A 20,138-nucleotide genomic window follows, 5' to 3' on the forward strand; every position below is an offset into this window, starting at 1 on the left:
TCCTATCTCTGGGATAAATTCCCAAGAGTCCAATTGCTGGGTCATATGTTCAGCACATATTTAGTTTTGTAAGAAACTGCCACACACTCTTCCAGAGTTATCGTTTCATTTTACATTCCAATTAGCAATGGATGAGTGATCTAGTTCCTTTGCATCCTTGCCAGCATTTGAGGTTGTCACTATTTTTTTTATTTTAGCCATTCTAATGGATGTGCAGTGATATCTCATCATCATGGTTCCAATGTGCATTTCCCTAATTCTATATTGAATATATTTTTCTGTACTTATTTAATATCTGTATATCATTTTCCGTAAATTTGTTTATTCAGGTCTTTTGCCTATTTTCTAATCGGATAGCTTGTTTTGAGAATTCTTTATTATACATACAAGTCCTTTGTTAAATATGTGTTATGCAAATATTTTTTCCCAGTCTGCAGTTTATCTTTTCATCCTCTATGGGTTTTTCCCAAAGCAAAGATTTAATTTTGATGAAATTCAATTTTGCAAATGGTTTTCTTTCTGTGGGTTGAGCTTTGGTGGTCAAGCATAAAAATTATTTGCCTAGCTCTACATCCCAAAGATATTTATCCTATGATTTTTTTTCATAAAAGTTTTATAGTTTTACATTTTACATTTAATTCTGTGATCCATTTGAAATTAATTTTTGTTTTAGCTGCGAATTTAGTCAAAGCTCATTTTTGTGCTTCAGGATATCTACTGCTTCCAGTGCCATTTGTTAAAAAGGCTATTCTTCTTTGAATTTTTTATGTACCCTTTAAAAAATTCATTTAGGTATAATTGTGTGCATCCTTTACTTTTTAAAAAAATAGAAACGACATTCATCATTAGTGGAAGGTTAACAATTTTTTGGACGGGATAGTTCTGAAAACAGAATAAAACACCTTCACATGTCAAATCAGTCAATATGCATACATATTAGAATGCATATTGTATACATATTATGCATATTATACATATTAGAATGCATACATATTAGAATGCATATATTAGAATGAAAAATAATTCAAACCACTAAAATCATCCAAGACTATAAGTAATAAAAGTATATTAAGTCAAGTTGCTTAGTTCTATACATTAGAATGAGTTCAGAAAGGCCTGTTTAAACCAGGAATAAGTAAAAACTTTGCTTTGTTTGCTTGTTTTTGTTTTCTGAGACCGGAATTGAGGCACTACTGCCACCTTATGGAAATATTCTCCCTTTACAGGCAATTATGAAAAGCAACCAGGGTGTATTTTCTACTTTCTTAATTCTTTATGATGCAAATTTAGTGAGGTCTTTTTTTCCTTTATTAAAAATAGTTGTAGCTATTTGCATCAAAGAACTATGTTATTTGTGGTGATATATTTACATATATTTGTGGTAATATATTTTAATAGTTTAATTTGTTAAATAATGTGTGTCAGATAATAATTCTAATTCAAATTAAAACTAGAAAAAAACAGAGTTTTTCTTTTTTCTGTGAAAAATGAAAGTGGATTCTAAAAGTTATATAAAAATGTTTGGCAACTATGAAGCCAGGGAGATCCCGGCCTCCAAGAGGACTTCAGGTCTCATTTTCCTCCCAGTTCTTTGACTTTCCCCTAAGCCTTTAGTGGGGAAAGTAAAAAAATAATAATAATTTTCCTCCCACTTTCTAGCTTATTCTGGCTGGGCTAATAATCAAATTAAAACGAGACAGATTAACAGGAGAAAATTACCAAATTTAGTAGGTATGGATATTAGAGAATGCCATGAGAATGTGAGACTTGGGGACACTTGGGCAGTTGAGGCTTATATGCCATCTTAAGCTAAGGAGGAGGGGGGCTTGTGGTTTGGGACTTCAAAGGAAGGCAAGTCACATGGAGGTAGGAAAGCAGATGTTTGGTAAATAAATGTTTGCTGCGCCATCTTTAACAGTGGGACACAGAGAGGACTTTGATCAAATGGAACTTGCAAGGTTCCTCACTCAGTTGAGATTAATCTATAGATATCTATGATGATATCTCGCTTCCTGGAGCAGGTCCTCTATCTAAATTCCTCTTAGGCAGTTAAAGGGAAGATCAAGGATTTTTCTGAATCTTTCTTTTCTCTAGCTTAAAATAACCAATATCCCAAAAGGCATATTTTAGAGTGGCCAACTTTACCTTTCCTCAATATAACATGTAAACAGGGTTTGAGGTTGGTGTTTCGCTTTTCAGTTTTGTTCATAGGATGAGACCATGGAGATAGAACAATGACAGAACTAGAAGAAGAATGGACTTTAACTTAGAATTGTTAGACTTGCAGCGGATTACAGTAACTTTGAGCCTTTGAGTAGATTCTTCCCATTGCGAAAAAGCAACTCGATTTTTCTTTGACTGTCAAGATCAATCACTCTAGACCAGTGGTTCTCGAACGTTAGCATGATCACGTCCACCTGGAGGACTTGTTACACACAGGTTACTTAGTTTCTGATTCAATGGTTCTAGGATTGGCCTGAAGCTTTGCCTGTCTAACAAGTCACCAAGTGATATTGTTGCTGCTATTCTGGGGACCTCACTTGAGAAACACTTCCCTACACAATGCTCTTACCACATTTTTGTGTCTGTTTTGGAAAGGGGTGAGCATAGTCTTGTGAAGTATGAAAATTATAAAGCTATCCAATGAGGATATGTTTTTTGGAAATGTAACTATGGGGAGAATAATGTATGTGGATTCTGAGCAGGCACTATCTGATCATTTGCTGGCATAGTTTTGGTCATCTAGCATTTGAAACCTCTCTCTATGTTTGTGGAACATTCCCTTCTGTGATTCTTCATGGTTTCAGAACTCTTTCCCACTAGAGAAGCTGTAAAGTCTAGCATTTCTTTTTCTACCCCAGGAAAGTAAGGCACAGGCACAGGATCTAAGTGTTTTTTTGGTGAGGGGTGTAGGTAGGGGGAGATTGTCTCAAGAGCAAGTGCTTCCCCACGCTGGGTTGGTCCCATCCAGTGTCCTGCTGCTGCAGCCACACCATCTTTACCAGGTTGTTCCTGTGACATGATTTGTGCCACAGTTATGGGTGCCTGGACACCTTGATTTCCCCCACTTATTTTTTTTCAATTTTCTAATCTTGTCCAAAATTCTACGAGCTACTATTGCTTTTCTGCTCAAGTTAGTCAGTCAGTGTATGTTGCTTGCAAAACGGAACCTGACATGTACCAAAAGTACAAGCCAATAATGATGTAGGGTACAGGTGATATGGTTGACAATAGAGATTTTTTTTGTTTTTAAATACAATAAGTATTTTGTTATACTCTACATTATAGGTTAAATTACATCATACCTCATGTTTTTTTTGGGGGTATAAATAGTAAATTAAACTGGGTATGGATGTCAATGACTTTATATAACTACACTTTTAGTTATCATGTTTCTGAAAATTCTTAGTGATACTTATCCCTTTAAAAAGAAACACCAAGAGAATCCTATTTTTTTAGAGAATGAGTGGAAATGAAAAAGAAAGAAGTGAAGGGGGAAAAATAGAAAAGAAGAAAAAGAAATGAAGGCAAATCAACGTTCAAAGGACAATGGTTTAGAAATATGAAATATAGGACAATACACTTCTGAGACATCTGAAGTTTTCTGCGTTAGAAATAAAATTGTGTAAAACATTATTAAAGTTTGTAAATATTTGCAAATTGGAAATGGAGAAATTTACAAAATTGCCAATTTACATTTTTATGACTCAAATTGGATAGATTTGGGTAACTAGTCTCTCAATTCTACTTCTCTTCTAAATATATATAGTGTATACACGTGTGTGTGTGTGTGTGTGTGTGTGTGTGTGTGTGTTCTATCCCACTAATTAAAAATAGAATGAGTTGGAATTGAATTGCTTTTTCTCTCCAAAATGAATGGAGTTGCACTTCACTTAAAGTCTTATCTAGTGCTTACCATGCACGCTTTGTGAATTAGGCAGACTGAGAGGTCATCAAATTCAATGGCTTAAGCCTTTTTTTCCCCCATTCAGAGATCATTCTCTGAAGGCACGCTACCTGTTGCTCACCAGAAGAGCAAGGAACACTGACCGAATCCCAGAATGTTCCTACAGAACCACAATGCAACCGTCAAAACCAGGAAATTCACAGGGACATCACTGACATTTAATCCTCACACCTCATTCAAGATTGGCCAGTTCTCCCAAAGAGTCCTTTATAACAAAAAGGATTCAATTTAGAATCTCGAGTTGCATTTATCTGGCATGTCTCTTTAGTTCCTTTATTCTGGAATAGTTCCTCAATCTTAACTATCATAACTGTGATACTTTTGAAGGCGGAAGTCCAGATATTTTGTAGAATATCTCCAAGTGATTTTTTTTCTCATGATTAGAAATGGATTATGCGTCTTTGATTAGAAAAATCACAAAAGTGATGCTGTGTTTTTATTGAATTGTATCTAGTGGTACATGATTTCGATGGGCCCATTAGTGATAATGTTTATTTAGATCACGTGGTTAAGGCGATGTTTGCCAAGTTTCCCCACTTTAAACTTACTTTTTCTCTTTTTACTGAAGTATTTTTGTGGTGAGTTACTTTGAAACTATATAAATAACTTATTTCTCATTAAACTTTAAGCTTATTTATATCATTTCAACTTATCCACTCCTTTATAATTGTTTGGACTTGTGATTTTCAATTTTATTCAGTGAGTTACAATTAGGTACAAGCATTACATATTTTGATGTCAAGTTGTCTCAAATTTGATGTGGAACAGCCCCTTCAAGTTGCCCTGCCTGTCTTTTTGATGTGTCTCCATTATTCTTCAAGTACTTTCTTGATTTTCTGCCTAAGATGTTCCACAATTATTATTTTGTGTTTTCTTTGCCACAACCTTGGAATAAACCATTTCTCCAAAGATCCTTGGTCCACTTAGCAGTGCATAATATTTAGAAACCTAGACCTGGGAGATAACTGTGTTCACTGCTATTGAGATGTGCTGCTCCCAGGTCCTCTCAGCAAACAAAGCTAGAGAATAGATGTTTGCTTATGTTCTTTTGTTTTGTTTGCTTAGGTTAGATTCCGCATAAGTGAGATCACATGGTATTTATCTTTTTCCTGCCTGACTTATTTCACTTAGCATAACACCCTCAAGGTGCAAAATGCATCCATATTGTCACAAATGGCAGAATTTTATTCTTTTTCATGGATGAATAATATTCCATTATACACCAAGGGTGCCAAAAAATGTATACACATTTTAACAAAGGAAAAAACTGTATTAAAGTTATGCTGATGGTGGCTACTTTTGAGCACTTCTTGTATTTGCAAAAGTCAAACGTGACTTGTATTCATCTTTTGTTATCGATATACATTATTACAATTTTAATAGTTTGTCCTTTCTTAAAATGTGTATATATTTTTTGGCATCCTCTGTAAATGCATAATTTCTTAATGCACATATCCATCGGTGGACACTTAGGTTGTTTCTATATCTTGGCTGCTGTAAACAATGCTGCAGTGGACATGGGATGCAGATATCTTTCCGAGTTAGTGTTTTCATTCTCTTTGGATAAATACTCAGAAGTGTAATTACTGGATCATGTGGTAATTCTATTTTTTTTTTAAATTTTTTGAGGAGTTGTTTTAATTACAGGCAAAACACCTTTTCTCTCGTGTGAGATGCCATTTCCCAATGACTGCAGAGCAAGTATTCAAAGCAAGTTTTAAAGTGGAAGTTAAAAAGGAATCACCTCACTCTAAATTCTGTATTTATGGATCAATTTTAAATTTGGTTTTACCAAAACTAATCAAATAAGAAAAGATGTAAAATTCAGGAAAGTCAATGTTTCACGAGTATAGAATGTTTCTCCTTGGCTGTATTTTGCTGGGGTAGGTGGTTTCTGCAAGTCAATAAATTACAAGGACATAATGTTTCTTCTCTAAGCAATTTAGAAAACACAGTGTTTTTATATTAGATGCTTGCTTTGTAGTATGCCTGCACACCACAACCTTTTTTTTCTTTACAAAGATGACAACAAGAATGACCAGGATAATGGTCCTGGAGGTCTATTTATCTTTGAGTTGTTGGAGTTAAGTGTTTTTTAAATCTGTTTGAAGAAAAACTTGTGACAATGTCTGCAGATGGCTATAATCATGCTTCTTTTTTTTTTTACACATTTATAGTCCAGTTTTATTTATTTAGTTGTAGAGGCTTTTATCCTATTCTTCAATATGCAAGTTGCACTCAGATTTTTGTTCCAGCTTAAAGGAATTTTTATGAAATAATCTAATAACATTCTTATTTATGGAAAGAGACTTTTTAAGGAGAAAATAAAATGTCTATGTTGGTTAGAGATTTAATTTTGTTGTGGAAGAATGACTTGTGTTTAGGAATTGGGATAGAAGGTTGTAAAACTTTTGGTCCTTGTGAAAGCCAGAGAACATTCATTCACCCAGTTATTTCACATTCCTTGGACCACACCATGGTTCTCTTACTCTTATATGTTCTTCACCATCTTTCTATGTACAAACCAGAACGTGCAATAACTTCACCACTCCGTCATTTGAAAACCTCTTTCAATTACTCACTAATAGCCTTGCTTGTCTGGGAATAAGATAAAGAAGGCATTCTGCATGAAAGCTGGTAGAAGGAGAAGCTTGGCAAGTATCTGGCAGCCTTTCTCAGGGTTGTCTGAGATTTAGAGAGAAGAGAATAAGCATTGAATCCCAAATACTGGTCAAGCAGTGTAGGGAACTGTAGGGTAGATCTTTATTATGGATAGGGCTTGCAGGCTAGGAATTGTATTGCTATTGTTATGAACTATATTGTCCTTGGTCATTCTAGTTGGTCAAGAAGAGCTACCAATTAATTCAAGAGTCTCAGCTCACTGAAGTGAAACCATGAAATGATTTTAGTTTTTCTAATAATTGCCCCAGTTATAAAATTTTGAATACCTTTTTCATACTGTGTTGCTTTTCTTTGTCATTTGTCACTTACCAATGCCTCCTTCATGTGTGGGCATATGGACGTACTACACTGTCACTAGGAGAGCACAGTACCACAGGCCTCTTGGGATTGTCTGGTTCTTTGTGATGCTGCTGATTGCTGCTGATGTGGTGGTTTCCTAGTGTTTATGCATTTGGTTTGCATGTGTTCCCTTCCCTCAAAGACAGGCAAGAGTCAAAAGCTAGATCAAGTGGGTTTGGTTGCCACTCCAAGAAGTCTGAATTTTTCTTTAAGTTTAATGAGAAAGCATTGACGGATTTGAATAATAACCTGATCTGATTGTTACTTCTGACAGAAAACTCTATTAAGTCACGGATGTCTGTACAGGAGCAGGGGTGGGGGCAGAGACCACTTAGGGGGCTGTGGCAGAGGTCTGGATGAGAGATGATTGTGCCTAAGATTAGAGCACTACTGGTGAAGCAGCTGGATTCAACATACATTTTGACTGCGGAGACAATAGAACTTACTGGGCGACTGGATGCAAGGTGTGAAACAAAACTAAGAGTGAAGGACCAAAAGTGCATCCACGTCTGCACAGCAGACGTTACAACTGCAAAAGGTGGGAGAACTTTGAGTGATCACCTGGGAACAACGACGAGAATAAGGACTGAATGATATAGTCAGAGGGTAGGAACTTCATTGTTGGCAGAGCAAAGCTCCGTCCTTCCTCTCTGACCCCATGAGTCCCCGTGGGACTCATTTCCACTTTCCCAAGAAGTGAAAATTTATCTGATTTTAGGGAAAGTGGTATCATCCAATGAAAACAGGTGTCAGGTAAGATGGAATAGGAAAGGGCTGTTAGAAGCAAGATGAAGAGATTTATTCATAACCTAACGATACTGAAGGTTCATAGAGACTGAGGGTGTAAAATGAGGACAGAGGATGAGAATGTTGGAAGAAACAGCATGAGGGAGCCCCTGATTTTACTGTGAGGTAAAAGCTATCATGGGAAATAGATTGAAATCACTTGTTGATGAGGAATGAGAAATACTGAGCAAGAAAATTTGGTTTACAGGCCAAATAATAGAACTTACCAGTGCCAAATTTCTACCTGGAATGTTAACATCATGGTACACACATCCTGTGTTGATAGGAGGGCATGGGTGGAGGTCTTCTCTGTGTTTCACAGTTTAACTTGGTGGGTATTTTCTAATTTATACATTTACTACTGAGTAGAGTAATTGTGACATCAAAAGGAAATCATCCAATCATGATTTTCTGCTTTTCTTTTAAAATTTCTTCTCACTTAGTGTTATTAGTCTTTTACTTTTTTCTCCCTGCCTACACTCGTGTCTCACTTCTCACCTGGTCTATAGGTTATGATATATTGTACAACGTACAACATACTAAAAACATTTTAACATCTTATTTTAAGTTTGAAATGGATTTTTGGCAGTTTTTAGACCTAGGATTTTAGAAATACTCAACTGGACTGTATCTCTTGTCATGACTCTCAATCATCATAACATCAACCTTTCACTTTTTCAGAAAGTGAATATTGCTATGTGGATGACCAGATCATCATGTCACCTTGTGATGTCACTAGTGACATGTCTATATGTGTACAGTGAGCAACTAGGTGATTTCTCTCTTATGAAAGATAAGGCAACATCTTCAAACAAAACATGAAATTTGACACAGCTAAACATTATTCCTTCTCTACTGTCTTAACTATTGGTATGTTCATTAAAAATTTACATATACTGCTGTATTAGGACATATGTCACTCTGTTTTCAAACCTCACTGTGACCCATGTGATGGGATTTGAACTTTGAAGTTACAGGATTGCGTCTTCTACAATGTGAAAGGTGGGGTGGGGAATGACTGTGTAGGAGCAATTTAACTTTGTGAATGGAAAAAACAGTTCTGTCATGTGAGAGGCTCAATGAATAATATACAGATCAAATGTGTTAAATTGCTTTATTGAGAGATGGATTTTCCAGTACAAAAAGTTCCTTATACACTTTTTAGCTTTGAAGACTGAAAGGGGTTAGCATAAATCAACCATGTGGCTTTGTTAAGTGTTCTTGTAAAAAGCAAATATTTTCCAAGATACAAATTAGAAACTGTGATAGCAGCCTTCTATTACAAGCTTAGTTAAAATGAAATAATGCATCTGTATCTGTATTAACAAAAGGCCAAAGACGTACTGAATCCGCTAACTGGACTTTCTACAATGGATTGGCAAGATAAAGATTGTAGATGCTACCTATTGAGGCAGCGACAACCTTCACACGTAAGGTAATACTGCTCCTTAGAAAACTTTACATCTAATTACGTATTCAATATTTATATTCTCATTGTATCGTAGGCTCCCTAGAGGCAAGGATCATATGCTCAGAAGTTTTTACAATGTCTGGCATGCTATAGCCTCTCAATAAATTCTGATTTAAGAATAATCTAATTTTAATTTGGGAAGATTAGTCAACTTGGGAAACTGTGCTACTTATTAATCAAATTTTAGCTATATAATTGAGACAGGAGTAGGAAAAAACACATTTCACAGATAACTTAGTCATTTTAATTACCAGTTTCTACCTTCTCTTTCTGCAGCAAGCCTTTTTCTAGAGATGATTTTGATCTGCCTTTGGAGAGAAATGTAGTCAATAACCAATGGTCCCATGAATAGCAGATAGAAAAGGCTAAGGGCCTAGAAATTAATAAATTATATAATCAGTCCTCAAAGTTTTATGTGTAACACATTTTTGTGTATACTGACACAAGTAACATTTGATGTTGTTCGTAGTGTAGGGGAGACGCTTGTCACCCAACTGTTAAAGTAGAAACTGGGCTTTAACAACATACAAACATGAAATCAATTAATTCACTAAAGATATTTGGTTCAAAGTTAACTATCAGGGATTCCACGAAAGTTCCAAGAAAAAACCATCAGATACATACATCAGCAATTATAGTGCAAGAAAAAGAAATTAGACTCTTCTGTCAACTCCTTAGGAGAAAAGTAAAGTGCCTTAACTATGTTAATCTAAAACAAAATGCCAAAGTGAGAGGCAACAAGCATTTATCTGAGATCCAAAAGAATAGCTACTCAGAAAGCACAGATGCAGGCAGAAACCCAGGTCCTGTTCTGATTAGGGTGTGAAGGCAAAGAGTTTTTATGAGAAAGGGAAAGGGAGTAATCACATTAATAGAAGGAAGGAATATCTATTGGTGCTAATAAGTCAAGAAAGGAATTTCTGGAGGTGCAGATAAACTAAGTCATTCTTTAGCTGTACACGGTGGTGCTAAAGAATGTCTTTAACTTTCAGTCCTATAGTCAGAATACCTGCTTTGCAAACAGTTGTTTGCAATACCATGTTGCTTTATTCCAGTCCAAAGGTTATTTTGCTCATTTTAAACATCCCAAAGTTGGAGGCGTGAGACCTCTTCTGAGATGGCAGCTCCAACTCCATTTCCAAGTGGCTCTGTTTCTGTTATTTTTCACAGCTAAGATCATCAGGGCCTCCTACAATGCAGTGAAGATTGGTGGCCATAGATGTACTGTCCTTTTCATAATCCACTCACCAAGCATTTTTCCTTTGGCTGCAAAACTGCTTTTGGTCGGATATGAGGAATTCAGCCATGTGTGGGGACAGAGCCCCAGAAAGCAGTTTCCAGGCTCTCATCCTCATGTGGAGAGGTGCTGGCTCAGATAGTGGATGGCCGTCAGCTGTGGCTGGTTGGCCATCAGCTGTAGCCATTAAGCCATTGGTCACTGATATAACTGCCGCAGCTACGGAGGGGAGCCAAGGAGAGTGAAGGAGGAGACTGAAGGAGGGTAAGGAGAGTCGAGAGTTGGTCGGTTGGTCGGTTGGCAGCAAAGCGGACAGCAGGTCGCACGTCGTGTAAACCCAGCCTCCAGTGAGACTATAGTGGTATGACTTCCCTACCTATGGCTCCGTGGGTGTTCCTTTTTGGCCTCACCATGTCCTGCGTTCTTATGTGGGGAGCGGGAGCTGAGACCCCGCAGGGCGCCCCGCCAGACACCCCGCACGACACATGGCGTAGTCGGCAGGATATGGTGTCGGCTGAAACTCTAAGGAATATACTGGAGCAGTTTACAAGTATAAAAGCTCAGTTTCGTAAGCAGCCTATGGTGCTGGCCAAAACCTACCAAAACATGGTGGAGCGGTTTGTGTGTGTGAGAGCCCAGCTTCCGGAGGCCCATGAGAAGCGACACTGGGAAAGGGAGGCGCGGTCTGCCTGGGAGACTCAAGCCAACAGCTGGCACACCACCTTCTTGGCCATGGAAGGCGTTGCCCTTATTTTGGTGATCTGCTGCGACCTTGGGCTCCGAGGCTTGTGGATATCTTCCGCGGAGGCCTCCACCCACTCAGACACCTGGCACGATGAGCAAGATTCCAACCAGGTAGGAATGGAGTCTGACTCTGGGCAGGAGGACATGTGGCCCCCGCACAGTGTGTGGTGCTCGGTGGCCACTGTTCTCAGGAGTTGGACCCCCAAGGAGGGGTGGGAGGATATGGAGGGCTCTCCGGCCAGCATGGAGAGGGCCCTGCAAGCTCTGACTGAGCAGTTGCCGGAGGAGGAGAAGGCTACAGCCGGCCGCGTGGGCTGGATGTTCCTTAGGGCCTTGAGTCTTAACACGGAAAATGCACTTAATGAAATGGCCCAGGCGCCGGACCAGGTGTCCCGGATGGAGGCGCTGGAAGCCCGGGTCTGCCTGTTAGAAGAGGGGCCCCACAGTGGAGACAATGTAGCTCCTAACCCCCAAGCCCGGCCAATCTTGAAGCAAAGGGTAAAACGTGAGCAACCTTTGGGCCCCGGGGGCATTGCTGCCGGCAACCCAGCTGTGACTGAGTTCACAACCTACACCCCTTACACTCCTACTAAGTTGTAGGAGCTGGGGGGGCGGTGCCGACAGCGCCCTGGAGAGCCAGTCTCGGCTTGGCTACTACGTTTATGGGATGAGGGAGCAGACAACATTCTCTGCTCCCCAGGCGAGATGGAAAAGCTAGCCTTTGTGACAGTGCATTCATCCCTGCAACAGAGGTTACAGAACTGCCATAGGTTGACCCACAACCAGGGCAACCACTCTCTAATGGAGTGGCTCACTGCTGCGGTACGCACAGTATGGGGACAGGCTAGTGAACTGCCAGGCACTGTGAGTCAATGGCATTCATATACGGAACTCATGCAAATTATCCGTGAAATGGGTATGAGAAATGCTATTTTTAACCTTAACATGCAGGGGCCAGATGACGAGCTTTTTACAACCAGCATGAGATCTGGTTTTGGATACTGCACCTGAGAGTGCTTTTGGCTCCTTGGTTGCTATTGTAACACCTTATGTAGGGCGACGGATCCATGAAGTTACAACTGCCATGGCCACCCTAGGGGATGTTGAAAGCCGGAGGCGAAGAAAGTTAAGAAAGGAGGTCCGCACAGTTGAGACCTGGAAGCCCAAACCAAAGGTAAAGGGGCGAGGTCGCGGGCCTCAGAGAGTAACACGCGCACAGCTGTGGCGTGATCTCATGGCAGCAGGGGTCGATCGGGAGAAAATAGACCGACAATCCAATGCACTCCTACTGGAACTTTGGAAACAGCTGCGTCCGGAACAGCAATTCCGACGCCAAAAGGAGAAGTCTGGGAAAGCAGGACCTGTGTCCCTCCAGGACTTTATGCCACTGCTTGAGGACGACTCCATTCAGCTTGATTAGGGGCGGGGCCAAGGTACCGGGTCTGAGGGGAGGAGCAGGGACCGGAGGCCCCATGTGGAACTGTCCATACATTGGTCCCCTTCTAATGTGCAGAGGGTTTTGGCCCTAGTTGACACTGGCGCAGACTGCAGTCTTGTCTATGGGAACCCAGAACTGTTCCCCGGACCAGCAATCTGCATTGATGGCTATGGGGGAAAGACTGTGACTGTGAAAGCCGTTTCCTTGCCACTGGGTACAGGAAGGCTTCCTCCTCGTACCTACAAGGTTTATGTCTCCCCTGTTCCAGAGTATATTCTAGGGGTGGATGTGTTACATGGCCTCAGCTTACAGACGTCGGTAGGAGAGTTCCGTCTCCGGATCCGGGTGGTGAAAGCGGTGACACGCGGGCATGCTCACCACCCTCCTCAAGTGTTGCCACAGCCCTGGCGCGTGGTTACAGTGCGATAGTACTGCCTGCCAGGAGGGCAGGAGGAGATTGGTCGCACAATATTGGAATTGGAGAAGGCACATATTGTGAGGCCAACGCACAGTCCTTTTAACTCCCCAGTATGGCCTGTCAAGCCAGACGGGACCTGGCGAATGACTGTGGACTATAGGGAGTTAAATTAGGTGACACCACCTTTGCATGCTGCAGTGCCTTCAATACATGATTTAATGGATCGTCTGACTGTCAGCCTGGGGACATATCACTATGTAGTGGACTTGGCCAATGCTTTTTTTCTCCATTGACATTGCACCCTAGTGTCAAGAGCAGTTTGCTTTTACTTGGGACGGGCGGCAGTGGACTTTTCAAGTCCTTCCACAAGGATACTTGTACAGCCCCACTATCTGCCACGGGCTCGTGGCCCAGGATTTGGCACAGTGGGATCACCTGTCCTCTGTGGCCTTGTTTCATTATGTCGATGATATTCTATTAACATCAGATTCTCTTTCTGATTTAGAGAAAGCAGCTCCCTCTCTTCTCCGCCACCTGAAGTCACGAGGCTGGGCGGTGAATGAGGAAAAGGTCCAAGGCCCTGGCTTATCCGTCAAGTTTTTGGGTGTTGTGTGGTCGGGTAAGACAAAGGTTATACCCGAGGCGATTATTGATAAGATACAAGCCTTTCCCCGGCCGACCAACATCTCCCAACTGCAGACATATTTGGGTCTGCTAGGATATTGGCAGGCGTTTGTACCCCACATGGCACAAATGGCAAGGCCCTTGTACAACATGATTAAAAAGGGGGCCTCATGGGATTGGACAGAAGCTATAGAGCAAGGCTTCATTGCCACGAAACGGGCAGTGCAGCAGGCACAGGCTCTGCAAGTAGTGGACCCTGGCCGCCGATTTGAACTTGATGTTCACGTAACCCAAGAGGGGTACGGATGGGGCCTCTGGCAACGGCAGGAGCGTCTCCGATTGCCAGTAAGATTTTGGTCCCAATTATGGAAAGGAGTGGAGGTCCGCTACTCTCTGATAGAGAAACAGCTGGCCACTGTGTACGCAGCCCTAGTGGCCACAGAAGCCATTACAGGAGCGGCACGGGTAGTGGTTCGAACAACCTATCCTGTCCAGGGGTGGGTGCGTACGTGGACCCAGGGACCCAAAACGGGGGTGGCACAGACCACCACCCTCGCCAAGTGGGGTGCCTACTTGGAGCAACGTAGCACTCTTAGCTCAAGCCCTTTGAGCACAGAGCTACAACAGGTCCTGGGGCCTGTGGAGCTTGTAGCCCAGGCTGAGCCAAGCGATCTCTTAGAGGGGAGGACTTGGAGCCCTCGCCCTACAAAGAAGGACAGCCCCCAGTACCTGAGGATGCCTGGTTTACTGATGGTTCTAGCCGAGGGGCTGCAGCGGTTTGGACGGCTATTGGTGTGCAGCCCAAAACAGACACCATTTGGTTTGATACTGGGATGGGCCAGAGTAGCCAGTGGGCTGAATTACGGGGCTGTGTGGATGGTAATCAGCCACGAGCCTGGGCCCCTAGTCATTTGTACTGACAGCTGGGCGGTGTTCCGGGCCTAACATTGTGGCTCCCTACATGGAAACACCAAAACTGGTTGGTAGGACACCGTCCACTGTGGGGTCAAGCCATGTGGCAGGACCTCTGGGACCTAGGGCAGAGAAAGGAGGTAACCCTAATGCATGTCACAGGTCACACCCCTTTAGTGTCCCCAGGTAATGATGAAGCAGATGCCCTAGCACGGGTCCGATGGTTAGAACGGGCTCCTGCCACTGATGTGGCCCATTGGCTGCACAGGAGATTGCAGCACCCTGGAAGCCGAACCATGTGGCAGGTGAGCAGACGCTGGGGTCTGCCTTTGAAATGGCAGATGCCTGCTATGACTGTGCCGTCTGTGCCCAGGACAGTCCCCAAAGGCGGAGGCTCCCCTGGGAGACACAGCAGATAACGTGAGGGAGGGTGCCCCTCACTCGCTGGCAAGTGGATTACATTGGACCCCTGCCTAAGGCCCGCAATGCGATATACGCATTTACAGCAGTGGACACTGCTACGGGGTTGATGTTTGCTTGGCCGTGTCCGGCTGCGGATCAGCGGCATACAGTCATCGCTCTTACACGGCTGTGCGCCCTTTATGGGTGCCCCCAAGTCATTGAAAGTGACAGGGGTACCCATTTTACGGGGCAAGAGGTGCAGCGCTGGGCTGCCAGGATGGACGTGCAATGGTTGTTTCATGCTCCATACAACCCACAAGCAGCTGGCATGATTGAACGCTATAATGGCCTTTTGAAGCAAGGTCTCCGGGTGTCAAAACACCCTCCCACAATGCGTGACTGGGCCTCGCGTCTATGGGATGTCCTGAGAGTCCTGAATGAGAGACCACGGAAGGGAGGACCGGCACCAGTAGAAGCTCTGCTACACCAAACAGCCACTCCCATTCAATTACAAGTTACCACCAGTGAGACTCTGTTAAAGCCAGGCTACGGCAGAAATGGAAACATTTTGCTGCCAACACCCACATGCTTGAAAGCAGGGGAACGGCAGCAATGGACTTGGCCCTGGCAGGTCAAAAGCCCCCACTGTCGATGGTTGGGCCTGTAGCCCCATGGGGGGCCGGTTTGACTCATGATTTGCAAGTGACGCCAGGGGTGGTGGCTGAGTGGCCACCACAAGTGACTGTAGTATATGGAGGTCCCGGTACCGGGATGATTTTGCAGGGAACCTATGTGCTCTCACTATGGCCTATTATGGGGTCCCCTGTACTGTTACATGTTGAAACTATGCAAGGGACCCCAAGCACTGCCATAAAGGTCTGGTACCACAAACCTGGAAAGGTGCCAGTGGCAGCGACCCTCCTTTCCCAGGACAAAAAGCTAGTGTGTATCCTCCCAGATGGAAGGGATTTGCCATTATTCGTTCCTAAGACTACCGTTTCTTTTCGTCCATAGGTGTCAATAGTCTAATATGGCACAGGGACCCTCGCAGAAGACGCTTGTTGTGTAGATTATGAGGCGAGAACCTGCAGGGGTGGAGTGTGGGGACAGAGCCCCAGAAAGCAGTTTCCAGGCTCTCATCCTCATGTGGAGAGGTGCTGGCTCAGATAGTGGATGGCCGTCAGTTGTAGCCATTAAGCCATTGGTCACTGATATAACTGCCTGGCTACGGAGGGGAGCCAAGGAGAGTGAAGGAGGAGACTGAAGGAGAGTAAGGAGAGTCGAGGAGAGTTGGTCGGTTGGTCGGTTGGCAGCAAAGCGGACAGCAGGTCGCACGTCGTGTAAACCCAGCCTCCAGTGAGACCATAGTGGTATGACTTCCCTACCTATGGCTCTGTGGGTGTTCCTTTTTGGCCTCACCATGTCCTGCGTTCTTATGTGGGGAGCGGGAGCTGAGACCCCGCAGGCCGCCCCGCCGGACACCCCGCACGACACATGAGTTGCTAAAGATTTCCGCTGGGGCGAAATGGATGGAGACAGGAGTGCTGTTGACAAGGACCACCATTTCGCAAACTTTCTAAACACTTTCAAAGGGAAACATCTATACTATGGGAGGAGGGGATGGACAGGGAGGATGACATTTGTTGAGAACCTACTGTCAGTTATGGAGCAAAGCACTTTCAATAGTTAATCTTATTTATCTGAACCTACAACATTCTAGTGAGGTAGTGGAAAACCCCAGTGACAGCAAAAGTAATTGAGGATTATAGAAATTTGGAGGCTTGTTCAGTTAAGGGGGAACAAAAGAACTCAATGGAGCCTGTGCGTTTTGATGTCCATGCTGGTGAAGGAACTTCCGTGTTATAGTGGAGGAGCCAGAGCCCGAAGTGCTTCCCAAGTGTCACCAGTTAGAAAGTAGGACACAAAATCCAGTGGCAGCAGGATAATCCACCGCAAAGGAAAAGCAGGATTTAAATGCACTTCGCAGCTGAAATTAAGCAATTCCTGGAATGGGGGTGGCAAAGAGGCAGGTAGAGTTCTTTATGAAACACGTAGGGACATTTTCAGTAGCCCCCACGCACACTGGGTCCAGATTACTGTAAGATCAACAGACTGGCGGGTCTGTGGACATCTGGAAGATTGCAGGACAACAGGAAGCATTTGTCTCCTCCTCCTGCAGAGCTTTCTCTCGCCGCTCCACGCCCCCAGGGGACCAAAGGCGCCAGAAGTTGTTTCCTGCTGATTTCCACTCCTCTCTGGAAGGTCCTGGAGGGTGGAGGCCGGGCTTTGCTGGAGGTCAGCGTTGGCCACGCCCCGCGGGAGTCCGGGGCCTCACCCCTTCTCGGTGCCCCTTCCCTCTGTTCATCTGCAGCTCCGAGGCCCCTTACAGCAGCCGGCGCTTTGAGCTCAGTCGCGAAGAAGACATGGCGAAGTCCAAGGGCCGTCTGTACCTTTGGATGTGCTTGGCTGCAGCGCTGGCATCTTTCCTGGCAGGATTTATGGTGGGTAAGTGTACAAACCGCTTCCTGAGCCCAGGGCTGGCGCTCCTCCGCGAAGAAAACTCTGCTGGGCTGGCCAGGCCGGCTGAGCTCAGTCTCAATCCGAACGGGTGAACTCCATGAATTTCAGCCAAACTGGAAACGGAATGGAATGCGTTTGGGCCTTCCTAATAAAGTGTGACTGAAATCCAGAGTTACTGCTCGCTGAGTTCAAGGTACTGTTAAGGGCTGTTTGAAAGACAGTTTGGGGTTTGCCACTATCAGGGATGAAAGCAATTGTTTCAGCGGGAAGCATTATTAATGAGTCAAAATTCGCAATGAGTATGGGCAGCTCTGCAAAAAACAGCTCCTCCCTCATCATTTATTAAATTAATATTTGTGGAATATTAATTTAATTAGCTCCCTGCACTGTGCTAAGAACTAGATTCCCAGGGGAGAACAAGAAAGGAAAAAGCCCTTCCCTTGATAAGCAACATGTGGGAAAATGAAAAGAACTCTCATATAAAATTTGTTTTAACCAACTCAGAATGACACCACACAGCAGAACTTGGAGGTTTTCTGCATTTAATATGAATATTTTTGTAAAGCTCACCATGATCTATTTCTTAGTGAAGGGTTTTTTTTTTGTCTTGTAGTTTTTACAGTAGTTAAAACCAATGATGTGTGTATGTGGTATATATGTATATGTATATACATATATATGTATGTGTGTATTCTCCCCCAGGCTGGTTTCTTAAGCCTCTCAAAGAAACGACTACATCACTGCGCTACCATCAAAGCTTACGGTGGAACCTGGTGTCCGAGATGAAAGCTGAAAATGTTAAATCATTTCTTCGGTAAGTTTGTTCGGCATATTTGATCTTAAAAATAAAGCATTTAAAATATTGCAAAGTGAGAAGTGTATTAAAATTGGTTATATTCATGTGGGTAATCTGCTTTGTGTGAAATTATATGATACCACGTTCATTTATGGTAATTTTAAATGTCCCTTTGAACCACTCTTAGGGTAAAAACTATTTGAATGATGTGGGAGTCTTTCTTTCCTTACTTCATCTACAAAAAAAAAAGTATCTGATAATGCTATTAAGAGATTGTTTCAACTTCATGTTACTTTGGGCTAAAACTGAATGTTATTCTGTATTCCTCATGCCTGGGTTTAATCAGCAATGTTATTTTAACTTTATATCATGTCAGGAAGACTTAAATGGTTGTAAACTCTGACAGAGGAAAGGAGATAAAACTTTCCAATTCCATCTGCCACAAATTTAACTTCTATCCTATGTTGCAAATATAAGTAACAGAAATAGGACAAAATGGAAGCAAAAGAGTCAGTGCAAATCCACCAGTCTCCAAGCATGAAAAAAGAGTGATATTTGGGGGATTTATCTAGAACTCCTTGAAGGTAGTCCCTATGATTTTTATTAGTATACTCAGACTCTTTTAAAGGAGTGTCATTAGAAATACTCCAGCTTTATTGAAGTAGAATTTTCATAAAATAAACTGCATCCATATAAAGCCTACAATTTGAGAGTATTGACAGATGCATAATATAGGCAGCAAACCACCTCCTCAGTCGTGATACAGAAAATTTACATCATGCCCTTTTCTATTTATTCCTCCCTTCACCCTAGGCAATCACTGATCAGATTTATGTCACTACGGATTCCTTTGCATTTTTTCAGAATCTTAAGTAAATGGAATCATACAGTTCTGTGCCCTTTTGTGTCTGTTTTCATTCACTCAGCGTAATGATTCTGGAATTCACCCAGGTTGTTGCATGTATCAGTAGTTTATTGCTTTTTACTGCTGAGTTGTATTCCATTTATGAATATACTACAATGTATGGATGTTTCTAGTTTTTGATTAGTGAGAATAAAGGTGCTATGAACATAAGTTTACAACTTTTCTATGGACATATGTTTTCATTTCTCTTGGAATGGCTGTGTTGATGATAAGCATGTGTTTAACTGATTAAGAAAATGCCGAACAGATTTTAAAAGTGGTTGTACCCTTTTCCATTTCTACCAATCATACTGTCTGAGTGTACAGTGCCCCACACCTTGGCCAACAGTATTGTCAGTTGTTTTAACCTTAACCATTTTAATGGGTGTGTTGTGGCATCTCATTGTCCTTTCAGTTTGTTTTCCTGACATTTTGCATCTTCTCAGGTGCTTATTGGACTTTGTGCATCTTCGCTTATAAAGTCTCTGATTAAATATATTTTCCTGTTTAAATTGTTTTGTTTTCTTATTATTGAGTTGTAGGATTTCTTTGTATGTTCTGGATATAATATCTTTGTCAGACATGTATTGTGAATGTTTTATTCTGTCCTCTGGCTGGCCATTTTTGTTTAGTAGAATTTTTTAAGGCCAGACATTTTTAAGTCCAGTTGACCAATTTTTGTTTTATCCTTCAGACTCTATGTAATCTAATTTTGCCTATGAGAATTTGTGAAGAAATGTTTTCTTTTAGAAAAAAAAAATATATATATATATATTTCTTTTTATGGAGGGCACAGCTCATAGTGGCCCATGCGGGGATTGAAACAACAACCTTGAGGTTATTAGCACCGCGCTTTAACCAACTGAGCTAACCTGCCATGCCCAGAAGTTTTATAATT

The 20,138-nt window shown here is 42.3% G+C and overlaps 1 protein-coding gene across 2 annotated transcripts in view; it reads left to right on the plus strand.

Moving 5' to 3' along the window:
- Positions 1 to 17,207: 17,207 nt before the first annotated feature.
- NAALAD2 (N-acetylated alpha-linked acidic dipeptidase 2) overlaps positions 17,208 to 20,138 on the plus strand; it is a 54,292-nt gene continuing 51,361 nt past the window's right edge. Inside the window, exons 1-2 of one of the 2 annotated variants that reach the window (XM_081062859.1) lie at positions 17,208 to 17,525; positions 18,243 to 18,354. In XM_081062859.1, coding sequence (XP_080918985.1) covers positions 17,444 to 17,525; positions 18,243 to 18,354 — 194 coding nt within the window. In that variant the 5' untranslated portion in view covers positions 17,208 to 17,443. The remainder of the gene's footprint in view (positions 17,526 to 18,242; positions 18,355 to 20,138) is intronic. The other variant, XR_013994202.1, reaches the window with a different exon arrangement.

This window comes from Rhinolophus hipposideros (genome assembly GCF_964194185.1).
Source record: "Rhinolophus hipposideros genome assembly, chromosome: 10".
Taxonomy (NCBI): Eukaryota; Metazoa; Chordata; class Mammalia; order Chiroptera; family Rhinolophidae; genus Rhinolophus; species Rhinolophus hipposideros.